Source organism: Pelobates fuscus, chromosome 6 (genome assembly GCF_036172605.1).
Source record: "Pelobates fuscus isolate aPelFus1 chromosome 6, aPelFus1.pri, whole genome shotgun sequence".
Lineage (NCBI taxonomy): Eukaryota > Metazoa > Chordata > Amphibia > Anura > Pelobatidae > Pelobates > Pelobates fuscus.
Genome location: NC_086322.1, coordinates 179,027,398 through 179,041,324, shown reverse-complemented (window position 1 = coordinate 179,041,324; position 13,927 = coordinate 179,027,398). Strand labels below are relative to the sequence as shown.

The 13,927-nt window shown below is 39.1% G+C and overlaps 1 protein-coding gene across 5 annotated transcripts in view; it reads right to left on the bottom strand.

The window, feature by feature from the left end:
• ARFIP1 (ADP ribosylation factor interacting protein 1) overlaps positions 1–13,927 on the bottom strand; it is a 105,688-nt gene that overhangs the window by 81,172 nt on the left and 10,589 nt on the right. For 4 of the 5 annotated variants that reach the window (XM_063458527.1, XM_063458528.1, XM_063458530.1 and 1 more), the window contains exon 2: positions 3,174–3,253. The exons of the other annotated variant lie outside the window; for it this stretch is intronic. In XM_063458527.1, the coding sequence (XP_063314597.1) occupies positions 3,174–3,251 (78 nt within the window). In that variant the 5' untranslated portion in view covers positions 3,252–3,253. The remainder of the gene's footprint in view (positions 1–3,173; positions 3,254–13,927) is intronic. 5 annotated transcript variants of the gene reach the window in all.

Here is a 13,927-nt window from a genome sequence, read left to right as displayed (position 1 = left end):
AGGTCAAGGGCATAGCGTAGAGACCGAGAAGGGACATACCTATGGATCTGTGAAGAGATAAAGGAGTGGCTTGAATTGGTCAGTGCTCTATAGGTGTGGATTAGTACCTTGAATTGACACTATAGGAAACAGGAAGCCAAGGTAAGGACTGAGAAAGGGGAGAGGTAAGAGAGGAGTGACAGGAGAGGAAAATCAGTCTAGCTGCAGACATTACAGACTGTAGTGGGGCAATACGACTTCTGCGAAGACCAATTAGGAGAGAGTTCCAATAATCCATGCGAGAGATTACTAGAGTATGGACAAGCTCCTTAGTAGCATCTTGCATAGGAAAGGGGCGGATGCGGGCTATGTTTTTAAGGAGGAACCTACAGAAATTGGTAACAGACTGGATGTGAGGCTCAAAGGTGAGGCCAGAATGAAGTATAACGCCAAGACAAATCTTAATATGTAAGCATCTGTACAAAAAATAATAATTTTTTTGTGTCCACTTAACAGCAGACTTTCAGCATAGAAAAACTAACATGACAAGCATCAATTAAGGTTTACAGTACCATCTTTTTTTTTTTTTTTTAAAGGAACACTAAGCACAAATTGTTTTTATTTTATTTTTTTAAACTTAACGATGTGTATTTAGTGTACATATCATCTCCCTGCAGTTTCAATGCTCAATTCTCTGCCATTTAGACATTATTTAGAATGTGCCAACAAATTCAGCAGTGCTGTACAATAGGTGGAATAACAAAGAAGGAGTTGCTATAAGAGAAGTTGGACGTACAGGAAAAGAAGGTGCAGAGGGCCCTGCTCAAACAAGTTTACATTCTAACGGGAGTGAGGTAAAAGGACACAAGGGATAAGGGTAAGATATATTTCATGTTATGGAAAAGTAAGTTGCTAGTTTACAATGAAGTACAATTATTTGGGGTTTTTTTATATATATTTTTTTGACAGTTGCAGGAAAGGGTTAGTGAAGTTTGGGGAGGGAAAACTGAAGGCTAGAGTAAGAGGAGCGAGTACAAATAGAGGATAGACACAGGACTTTGGCAGGTCATAGGGGCCTTGACTGGACATAGTGTTATGAAGATAGCAAATGAGGACCAGAATTTTAAATTGAGGCCTACATGTAACAGGTAGCTAATAGAAGGACTGACAAAGGGGGAGGCGTAGGAGGGCAGGAAGTTGACCCTTGCTGCAGCATTCATGTTAGAGTGTAGTAGGATCAGAAGAGAGTAGCAGATTGCCGTAATCAAGGCAAGAGATAAAAGTAGCATGGACGAACACCTTAGCTGCATCTGGTGTTCAGTAGGGCAGGATGCCAGCTATCATATTGAGATGGAAGAAACAGAAATTGGTGATTGACTCGAAGGAGAGGTTAGTATTGAAGATAACGCCACGGTAGAACGCCTGTGACGTAGAAATGATGGTAGTGCTGTTGCCTAGAATGGGTGTAGCAGTGGTCGAAGGAGGAAAGTTCTGTTTTGGAGAAACAGTTAAATGAAATGAGCTGCTATCCCGTTAGAAAGAGCTGATATGTAGGTAGAAACATGATCCAAGAGGCACAGAGAAAGATCAGGAGTGGATAGACAGATTTATGAGTCTTCAGCATTGAAGTTATATTGGAAGCCAAAGCAACTAATTAGTTCACTAAGTGGGGCAGTACAGACTGAGAACAGTAGGGGACCAAGTATAGTACTGTGGGGGAAAAAAATAAAGAGGAGATTGAAAAAAAGAGAGGAAGTAGGAGAAATGGAGGCACTTTGTTTATGCAGAATAGGCACATTTCCCCAGCCTCTATCTTAAAATGCACATTTTACAAACCATTAAAATAGCTAGAGCAGCATGTCTATAATAACTTTATAAACAGAATGGTTAATCAGATGTTGTGCTGAGGGCAAAGCAAACATGTTAATAAAGGAATAAACTAAGAACATTGAAACATGGTAAAAACTACACAGCACACAGTGACGAGACACATTGTGTAAACCTTTCAGATTACACTGTATTGCTCAGCCATAAAAAGTGGCTTATTTTTTTATTACCTTAAAGGGATCTTATAGTGCCAGGAAAACAAAGCCATTTTCCTGGCACAATAGGGATAATATGTGTCCCCCCCCCTCCCGCAGGGCTGACTGGGTTGAAACCTCTTTAGCCACTTACCTGAATCCAGCGCCGATGTCCCTCGTTGCTGGGTCAGGCTCCACCCACGCTCCTCCCCTGCTGACGGGGAAGACCTAATGTGCATACGTGGCAATGGCAATTATTCAATGCTTTTCTATGGGGAAAATCAGACGCTGGAGGTCCAGTGGGGGACAGACTTAGAACTGCAATGTAAACATTGCAGTTCTCTGGAACCGTAATGTTTAACATTGCAGCACTAAGTGCAAAAGGGTCACAGCACCCAGACCACTTCAATTAGCTGAAGTGGTCTGGGTGCCTACAGTGTCCCTTTAATCCTAACAATGACTCATTGGTCGCATTGCTTCAAAAATGTTTTCAAAGAAATGGGGATGGAGCTTTCCGCCTAACAACACCATAATCATACATACACGAATACGCGAATGAGTGTCTAGAGCAAAAACTAAATATTTCTAGGTATAGAGATGTTAAAAGGGCAGTAATGCCTAAAGTGCAGTTTAAATATATAAGAAAAATGTAAATGGCTTCAGTGCCAGTTTTGAAAGTAGCAAGAGTATAACCTTGTAAATGTGCATTTCTTACACAGAGTTCTAGATTTATTTTTTTACAGCATGGAGGCAGCAGGCCCCTTTGTACTGTACGTGCAAGTGATAGAGGCTTGCTTTTTCATATTGCTAGAAGCATGATCTGCATTTTAATATCCCTCAAATTTACAGGTAGATTTTTTTTTTGGCATTTTGAGGTTTCAGCCAGTCAGAAATACTAAGTTTAAAAATGATAGCCTACAGACTTCCTGAAGCAAGAGAATTAGAACAAGACAGGTTCTTTAAACTAATTTGGCAAAATTGTCAATCACTGAAGCATACTAGAACTGTGATCACAAAATGCTAACCTCTCTGAATGTAAAAATAATACATACAAGCAGCACATTTAAAATAGAATTATGATTAAATTACTCCACTTAAGCGATTTGAGGAGATTTTTATTTTTTTTAAGGATTGTGATTTAGATTTAATATTTTTAATATTTTATGAACAGACCTCGGGGTCAGAATAACCCTCTTCAGAAGCAGGTAAAGTTGCATCATTAGGTGTAGTATCACTTGTGTTCTCAGACATATCTGAAATTAAATAAAACAAGGTGAGCATGCATTCTCATTATTCTATCTACATAACGGTTAGCAAGCTGGGTTAGTGTACGGTGGCAATGAGCTCAGTTCTGCAAGTCCGCATTTCACATAGCAGATGAATATATTTAATTTCAGTTATTGAGAAGTAAACTATATATCCTATATAGTATATGCAGATCAAAGTATCCAGTTGGATTTATACTTTGGCAACACACACCTTCATCTACAGTTTGAGAACTAACTGTAGTATTTAGAAATAAGGAATTTAAACATATGAGCCAAGAAAAAGTCACTTATAATTTAGACAGCGGAAGGAGCCATGACGCAATAGCTAGTAGGAAAAGTCAATCTTAGAGAGTAAAGTAATAAGAGAAATTCAAGTTCCTTTGGTAGATTTAATTTTTATTTCTAATATGTCCTCCAGGTAAGTTAAACATTTTAAGTGTACTTTTCTGCACTTCTACATTGACTCAAGGAGAGCAAGCTAGAGTCTTGCGTTTTTCTCACTTTCATGGTCTCCTTGTAATGCACCCTCTGCTCCGGACAGCCGTGTCCACAGTTGGGTGTCTTGGATGCAATAAAGACAGTGAGGCCATCCTCTCACTTGCCCACTGGCTTCTAGTCTTTGATGTCAGGCTCCCATACTTGCCAGTAGAGACACCCAACAGGGTTAGGAGAGGGGAGAGGAGGATGCAGCTAGAAACTGATGACCTGTTTAACTGATGACCTGATGCGATGCCTGGATCCTGATCTCGTGGACTTCTGACCTTACATCCTGGATTACCCTTGTGAAATATTTGCCTCGGATATTATATATTTTCCCATTTCCCTCTCAGGCAATACACTCACCTCTGGCTTTAGCAACTGCAAATCCAGTAGTAACTGAGAGAAAATGTGCCATCAGTCTATTCTTTTAACAATCTCTACCATAGTGGCCTCCAACAAGCAGCAGGAGTTAACTGCTCAGAATATATATGTATATATATATATATATTTTTATATATATATTTTCTTTTAAATAAGCAGTAGCATTGAGCAAACTGTTTATTAAATGATATGGCAATTCCTATAAGGAGGGGTGAAACAGATGTTAATCCATCCATTAAAATGATATTCCATTTTCTAGATCCAAGCTGTCCTTCATTTGTTATTTTATTTTACAGAATTATGACACCCTGCTAAAGATTACATTTCCCCCATCCTAACCCACTAATGTATGAAAACAAAACCATCAGATCATCCATGGCTGCAATGGGCAGAAAGAAACACATTTAGCTTTTTGTTTCATTAGTAATACTGGAATCTAACTCCTTAAAAGGACACTCCAGGCACCCAGACCACTTCTGTCCATTGGAGTGGTCTGGGTGCCAACTCCCACCACTCTTAACCCTGCAAGTGTAATTATTGTAGTCTTTATAAACTGCAATAATTACCTTGTAGGGTTAAGTCCTCCTACAGTGGCTGTCTAACACGAAAAGTGTTTTAAGCATCTCCAGAGTCCCTTTAAGGAATAAAGTGACACTATAGTCACCATAACAACTATGGCTTAATGTAGTGGTTCTGGTGAGTATAGCCTGTCCCTGAAGGCTTTTTTGCTGTAAAAAATGCCTTTTAAGAGTCTCTCAAAAGGCCACTAGAGGTGCTTCCTTGGTCAGTGCTGCACAACATGCATCACAGACATCCAGCGTCTCTGCATGAAAGCGCTGAACGTTCCTCATAGAGATGCATTGATTCAAGTTGTTTTGCTGCGCATGCGCAATAGCCTCCCAAGGCTTCCCTGTTGGAAAGCATTGGAATGGTTAAGATCATGAACAAATCTGTATTTATACTGCTATAGTGTCCCTGCCCTTAATTTATTAGGTTCCCCCCAGCGTCCGATGATAAATTATTAATTTTTTTTTCCCCCACTTACCTTTTTCCAGCGCCAACGCTACCACGCACTGGCCAAGTCTTGTCCTCCCGCTACGTCATGGATATGGCTGGACCTAATATGCATGCGCAGCACTTGCCACACACACACATTAAAGCTTCCCCATAGGAAAGCACAGATGGGAATTTGAAGATGTTCGATATCATCATGCAAAGTGTCTGAAAGACAGTCACTATAGTGGACTTAACCCTGCAACATAAAAATTGCAGTTTCTCTTAAACAGCATTGGTTTACATAGCAGGGTTAAACAGACTGGGACACTGCACCCAGACCACTTCAATGAGATAAAGATTGGGGCCTAAAAGGTACCTTTAACCCCTTAAGGACACATGACATGTGTGACATGTCATGATTCCCTTTTATTCCAGAAGTTTGGTCCTTAAGGGGTTAAAGAATCTGAAAAGTTATTATTCTAAATATAAAATCTTCACCTGGTTGCAAAATAAAATTATAACAACCAGCAAGAATGAGTCTTTAGGTTTAAATACTACGATTTTATCAAGTCTTACAGATTAATGATTTAAATCAAGTTCACTCTTCCTTTTACACAGTGAAATATCTGCAAATACGGTAATTACATTTGGTGCCAGGATTAATCATCATTTTCTCAGTGCCACGACAGAGGGCCCTTTACCAGGTTGCAGAGTTTCTGGCTCCATACACTAGACCACCTTTAATCACTATTTTTACAGATCTGCACTGTAAATAAATAACTTTTTTTTTTTTTTTTTTTTTTTATCCAAGTGCCAATATAAAGTGAACAAAAAGTACACATATGTGGTACTTTAAGTAATGCCAAATGACACTGTAAACCCCTATACATATTTTCCTATTTTCCATATTCAGGTTTTTCACCCTTTTTTTTTTTAAATTTTGAAGATCTCGCTGTCTGTATTTAAGATATCAATAAAGTATGTAAGATGGGATGATTCCAGGTCCTTCTGATTCGAGATGTCAATGTAAATCATCTGAAAGTCTAGCAGTGTTTTAAATGAATCCAGCCAAAAACGCATTCTTGATCAATAAATGATTCACCAGTCGTGTTTCTGTGCAGGCAGCTATACCAATTGCCAAGTGGCAGGTCAATTATAGAAGCTGTTATTAGCTCCACTGCGCACACAGAGATCACAATTCATTTCCAGAGCCAGCCGTATGTTTGCAGCAGTAATTAAATGACTGTTATTTGAAGTAATTTATTAGATTGTACTTTCTTATTTTCCATTGACTTTTTTTTTTCCAGAGGAGACATATTTTCCAGAGTGTGAATGTGGTGTGGGGGTGGAGTGTTCTTTAATCTTTGTAGGTTTACCCATGTCAACTTATACATAATAACCTGAACCTCTGGCTTCCTTATTAGCCGACACAAATCTAACAATATAAGGCAGCTGGATTGATACACAATGATATATTCCCTAATACTGGTTTAAAGTAATAATCCAAGCACTATAGGTGCAACACTATTACTGATAAATATCTAAACAAAAATAAATGTAAAAAATAAATAAAAATTATATATATATATATATATATATATTTTAATGCATTGCTAATAATTGATTAAAATGGTTGTGAAATTCACTATGAAGTTTACATATAAAGGTGCTGTCTAAGCACAATACTCACTAGATGTAGTTGTTGTTATGGTGCTAGTCAGTTGTGGTGCCATCCACAGATCTAGGTCAAAACTTTTGGTCAACAATAGGGATCCCAAAGACACCTATGGCCTGGTACCTGCTTCCCATATTGCTAATGTGAAAGTCTGACTTGCACATTAGCAATACCAATATCAATTATAATTGGAGAGTACTGCCAATTTGAATGGAGAGCACAGTCTTTTACTGCTGTCTAAATACATATGAAATTCTCATCGCTAATGCAGAAGTGGAACTTACATGATAATCACCTCAGTTATTTTGTACACATGTGCTGGCCAATAGCCAAATTCTGCAAACAAATACCAACATCTCAAATGAAAAGCTCCCTGATATTATTTGTAGTCATATTCAATGATTTATGCATTTAACCACAATGGTAAATAAAACTCTGGTTACATTTTTTTTTTTTTTTTTTTTTAATTGAGAATACAATTCTGGGTAGAATCTTTAATATCAGATGATAAATGGTGACTTGCTTGACTCTTTGGCCAAGCACTGGTAGCAAAATACAGTCAATAAATATTCCAGTAGAGAAGAAAGAAATTAAAAGTCCAATCTCATTACTGACTGAAATCTTATTCTGTTTGGAATCAAAGTAATTGCATTAATATAATTATTCTAATCTGAAAGTTAATATTGTTACGATTGGTATCACGTTTCTTTTTCCATTTTCCAATTCATTAGCAACAAAAGCTGCTGAAATATATTAGTTGTTTCTAGTGTTCAAACCTTCGGTTACAGGCTACACATGGAAATGAAGTGGAAATAATGAAGGCTGCTTAATGTATAATTCTTGTCGGTAATTAGCTCCCTTTAAGTGTGAAGAAACAACCGTGTGATGTAGCAGTCCTAAACAATGCTCTTTCACTGTATCTGTTTGATGTTTTATCTTACAATTAGCTGATCATGAAAGGAATATTGATTACTCTAAATTAACCTGAGATTGCCACCTACGCTTTCATCCCACCATGTAAAAGCAACATATTCAGTTCTTTAGTTAAAGGAACACTATAGGCACCCAGACCACTTCAGCTTAATGAGGTGGTCTGGGTGCCTGGTCCAGCTGGGTTTAACCCTTTTTTCTATAAACATAGCAGTTTCAGAGAAACTGCTATGTTTATAAATGGGCTAATCCAGCCTCTAGCGGCTGCACTTCTCACTGATTTTCACAGTGAGAAGACGCCAGCGTCCATAGGAAAGCACTGTAAATAGTTTCCTATGGACTGGCTGAATGCGCGCGGCTCCTGCCGCGCCTGCGCATTCAGCCGAAGAGGAGGAGAGGAGGCGGAGAGCTCCCCGCCCGGCGCTGGAGAAAGAGGTAAGTATAACCCCTTCCTCACCCCAGAGCCCGGCGGGAGGGGATCCCTGAGGGTGGGGGCATCCTCAGGGCACTATAGTGGTCCTTTAAATGTAGATAAATAGATAGACAGACACACATGTATACTCAATCTAAGAATTGTGCTGGGAATTTGATTAAATGCTATACTTTTCTGAGTACACTTTATACACCTTCCAAAATGACAGCTAACAATTAAAACATTGTGGCAAGTATGGCGGTCCACGCAAGCAAGCCTTTTGCCAGCTGACATTCATAAAACCTTTCTGTCAATCATTTTTTCTGGTGCAATGACCATTAGGTATACAAACACCAATTTATTTTTTTGTAGCTGTATATTAACTGAAAAATAAATCTGACAATGTTCTTTTTATAGTTATATGCAAATTTGAGCACTCTTAACCAAATAATATATGTTTTATGGTTTTTATAAGTGAAAAGAAAGTTGAAGGTCATAAGTACGAAGTTTCTGTCTATCTGCAAGTGACTATATGAGCATTTCAGGATGTATAAACATTGCTATATATCTGGAATAGCAATAATTTACATCACCAGATAAAAGGGGGCTGGCATCATTTTAACACAATCTCTGCAGTAAACAATTGTAAACTCTCCACATTTCTGCAAATGTTAATACTATATATTTGCAGCTTTAATTGATTGAAAATAAATAAAACAGTAAATGTAACAGGGCAACTGATGGATACCCTTTCAGACAATATTTAGTAACAGTGCCTTTGAAATGTAAATTTGGCATTTAATGAATAAACCCTTGGTGTTTTTTTTATTGTCTCTTAAATGACACTTATAGTCTCCAAATTAATCAGTATTTCAGAACTATAGATTATCTTCTGTCCTTTATGTTTGAAAAATAAAATAAATACCACTCACCTTTTTTACAGCACCGGGACTCCTCTTCAGCAGCCTTGAGCTCCTCCTCCGAAGGAGTCTGAATGCCTATTAACATTGGCGATCTCCTCCAATCCACTGCTTCTCATAGAGATACAATAGATTGGTAATAGTCATGCACTCACCAAACTCCTTGCTCCTCCAATCAAATGCTGCTATAGGCAGCCTCTGATTTTCACAATGAGGAGAAAACTCTTGTAGTGGCTGTCAGTAAGACAGCCACTTGAGGTGGATTTAAACCTGCAACGTTAACATGTGTTTTAAACAAAAAATACTCTAAAGGACCACTGAGGTGAAGTGCTCTGGATGCCTATAGTGGTTTAATACAGGCACAGAAAACTAAGATGTAATTGCAAAAGGTTTGCTATGCTACTATAGAACAATAATTTCAGTCAGAGGAAATTAGTACAAATAGTAATAAAGTGTCTAGGACACTATTTATAGTAATCTATGTCAAACACCTTTAAAAAACATATTCTGTTGTATACTGGTGAATGAAAACCTAGCATTTCCATTAGCAGCAAATAAAAAAAATCCCTATGTGGAACTTAATTTTGTGATTGTGGGGCTATATCTGTGATTCCCCTTTTATTGTAAAGCGCTGCGGAAAAAGATGGCACTATATAAATACCAATAATAAACCTTTTAATTCTACCCAACATCTATTCAAATTGAGCAAACTAAATTAATAAAAACTGAAATGGTTTAAAGCCAGTGAAGTTTGCACTTTGAATTGAAGCTAGACTGCAGATTTATTGCTTTTTTTCCAAAAATCATGTAATTAACATCACAGTATTTTTATACTTTTATTTTCAAATTATTGCTTTACCGGACTTATAGCTGGTGCATGTATCTATTTTCTCTACAAAGACTTTTAAAGGAGCACTATAGAGTCAGGAACACAAACATGTATTCCTGACCCTATAGGGTTAAAACCACCATCTAGCCACCCTGGTCCCCTCATGCCTCCCTAATATAGTAAAATCTTACTTGTATTCAAGACTGCAGTTGCATACTTTGTTCCTTGTTTCCTGATCCAATCACAATGCTTCCCCATACGATTGTCTGAGACTGACAAAGAGGCAGATCAGGGGCAGAGGCTGCACAATTCAAAACACAGCCCTGGCCAATCAGCATCTCCTCATAGAGATGAATTGAATCAATGAATCTCTATGAGGAAAGTTCAGTGTCTGCATGCAGAGGGAGGAGATACTGAATGTTTGGAGGCATTTTAGGCAGCCATGATCCAGGAAGGAGCTCTAACAGCTATCTGAGGAGTGGCCAGTGAAGTTATCACTAGGCTGTAATGTAAACACAGGTAATGATTCTACTCACCAGAACAAATTCAATAAACTGTAGTTGTTTCGGTGACTATAGTGTCCCTTTAAAGTATTCCCATAGTGTAATCTGCGGTAAACTGTAGTAAAGTCAAGGGCAGAAGATAACGTACATTTATTGTTACAGTAATAAAATATACAATACAAACATTTTCTTCAACACTACAGTTAATATTGAAAATACCTTGTATTGTTCAGACAATTCATTTTTGTTAACTTTTTAAACTTTAGGACTTTTATGCCTCAACTGATGTGAGGAACAAAACTTGAGTAGAGGTCATAAAATCATCTCAGTCAGGGGGGACGGAGCAAACTGCCGAAATGACTGGTCGCATCTTCTGAGAGCTCCGAGAATTAACGGAGAAAAAGGCACAAAAACCAACGATTTTTACCCCTCAAAAGGCAAACAACACTGCCCCACTATAGCAGACTCAACATCAATGGGCAGGAAAAACAAAAAACCGAAACAGGAACTGCCCCGACAGGGCACCAGCATAGGGGACCTATGGCGGCGAGCACATGGCGCCTTGGAACCCACTATGGACGCCTACCTCGACGACTCCGATGAACGACTCTCGGAGCAAGAAGTCTCACACTTACCCGCAATGCAAGAGGCAGTGCAACCAAGAGCGCAGCTGGATACAGCCCCGGTTACAAGGGCCGAAATGAGAGAGCTGCTGGCGGAGTTCTGCTGGAATATCCAAGCGGATGTAGCAGACATGATGAAAGACATACAAGGCCTCACGAACCGCATGGGGATCGTAGAACAAGACTCCCTCAACCACTCGAGGGCCGTAGCCACGCTCCAGCAGGAGGTGAAATCGCTGCAGCACCTGAAAGTGGAACAGAAAATGGCGGTACTGGAGGACTCACGCAGAGCCCACAATATAAAAATCCGTGGCATAGCGGAGTCGGTCTCAGACTCGGAACTCCCACACCTCATGAGGTGCCTCGTAGGCAAAATACTCCAGCTGAAACAAGCTAAAGCGGTAGGCCTAGATGGCATATTCAGAATCCCCAAACCGCCAAAGGCTCCTTCAGCGGCACCTAGGGACGTGATAGTTAAGTTCCAAAAGCGGCAGGACAAAGAAGTGATTGTGATCGCCACCAGGGGAAACACACCATACCCCTTCGAGGACATGGCCCTCTCATTATACGCAGATTTATCCAGGGGAACTATGGCCTGGCGCTCCACCATGAGACCCTTCACACTATACTCCGCGCCCATAACATTAAATATCACTGGCGTTCACCACACAAGCTACAGGTGTTCCAGGGAGACAACACATGCCTCATAGCGGACCTGCAGGAGGCTAAGACACAACTGGTTACCTTGGGCCTTCCACCAGACGCTCTGCAGCAACCAAACATCCCCTCCAGACCACACATCTGGAACCCAGCTGACTCAGACTTTCGTCCCAAGGGGTCAAGGACAGTGGCCCCGACCTGAGTGCCCTTAGTGGGCCGACTGAGCCACACTATCCACTCATAAATCTGCCCCACTGTTGTGGGAAATGTGTAAATAAGGTTTGAATATAAGGTTATGTTTTAGCATACGCTACACCCCAGCCGCGGACACCCCGCAATATTTTGTACCCCTTCACCCTGCCCAGTTGTTCACCTTTCATTTAATTTGCAACCAGATTGAGCACAAGCCCTAGTGGGCGAGCCAGGCAGTTACCAGAAGGCACCTTATGTGACCCAACGCTTGCACGGTCTCCCTTGTACAATTCAACCTTATTTAACCCAACAAAATTCATAATACAAAGGCCGATATGCCCATTGTTATCCGGCGACTATTTCATCTTATATTATCTTAGTCAGTTTTACTCTGGCTTGTATCCTACATGAAACATGAGGGCATGAATGTTTATATTAGAGTATTAGAATATTGCTTTATCATGTGTAATCCTATCTACCAAAGCTGTCAGGATGCTACAGGTATATTTAATCTTAACTAAGTGGTCATCGTTCAGGCATACCTATGTAACTACTATTACCTTTAAAAATGTGCAAGTTCTCAGAGCCACTGCTCCACCTGTCTATGTTCCCCTATTATTTTACGCTGTTGTGGCGCATGACTGTGTTTTTGTACTCACCTGCACAACAAAAATAAAGAATAAAAAAAAAAAAAAAAAAACTTGAGTAGAAACAACGTATCCTGTCTTGCTGACAGTTCAATCACAGGCTATTATTGGCTGTGTCTTTATTGTTAAAAATCACGTTTTCAACAAGGACACCTACTTCCACCATGCACAATTTTTACTTTAGCGAGTGCTAGGAAATCTGATTTGTATGAACATTCTAAATATCCTTCCCCACACAAGTGTAGCACAGAACTGTGTAACAAGGAAACTTTGCATTTTAGAAAAGTTTTACACAGAGACAATACAGTAACTAAATGAAGAAATATATATGCATGCATGAACTTGGAAAATCAAGGTCCAAGGAAATATCCAAATTTTACATAGGGGTTTCTGGGAAAGAAGTGTTGTCTGTAAAGTTCCTAACTTGCCATGATATAGCAGTTGGAAAAGAGAGACAAGAGGGTGGAACCAAGAACAAACTGTTTTTGGAAAGACCATGTACCTTGAATTATGCTGCATCAATGCATTCTTCTATGTCAGTTTTCCTATGTGTCCCTTGTTCAGTTTTCCCTCTTACCGCACATTCATTTTACTTACTGCTCTGTTGGTGGAATCTAATCAGGTGCTATCATTTTCTCGGTTAATGCAATGGAACCTGCACAGTAAATAAGCTCAGCTATGGGTCATTATTGGGTGGCTTGCAACTCTATACAGTCATACGCCTAAATAACTAGGAAAAGAAGAAAACAAAAGAAACTAAAAACAAGTGCAAACGTCGCTGGGGATAATAAACCATACGTTTTAACAAGCCTCTGGATAATAAAATAAGTTAAGCCTTATTTCTTTACAATTAGTGCATTTGCAGTTATGTTTGCCATTGCTTAGAGTTTAAATAGCACAAACAACAGCCTCTGGCAGTGAATTTAAAAAAGAATTTGAAAATAAATAAATAAAACTCTACATGCCATAATGTGTAAGGTCTCGGTACAGTGCTTAAAGTGTTGAGTCAAGTCATATATCCCATGAAGTGTATTGAATGTCAGATGTTATAATTTGGCCTTCAATAATAAGCAAAATATACAGAAATGTAAGTTAGTAGGTCAACGTTAGCCATGCTGTACGTCTAGAAAGATATAATGGATAATTTATCAATTATATATATTTCAACCAATACAGAATGACCATTTCAGAAGAGCTTCAGCAGTTTGATTTTTACCAGTACAATTTAGGTTTGTCTCTTGTGCCTAGCAAATAATTAACAGCATAATTAACATAATTGTATGCTTAGAACATAATTCCAGATTGAAAAATCACTTATTTTGTTTTACAATGGATGGTCTGTGGCCAAAATGGCCTATCAAATCACTGAAGTCGGTATGTGTCAGGATCGGGACAGGGATCCAACACGCAG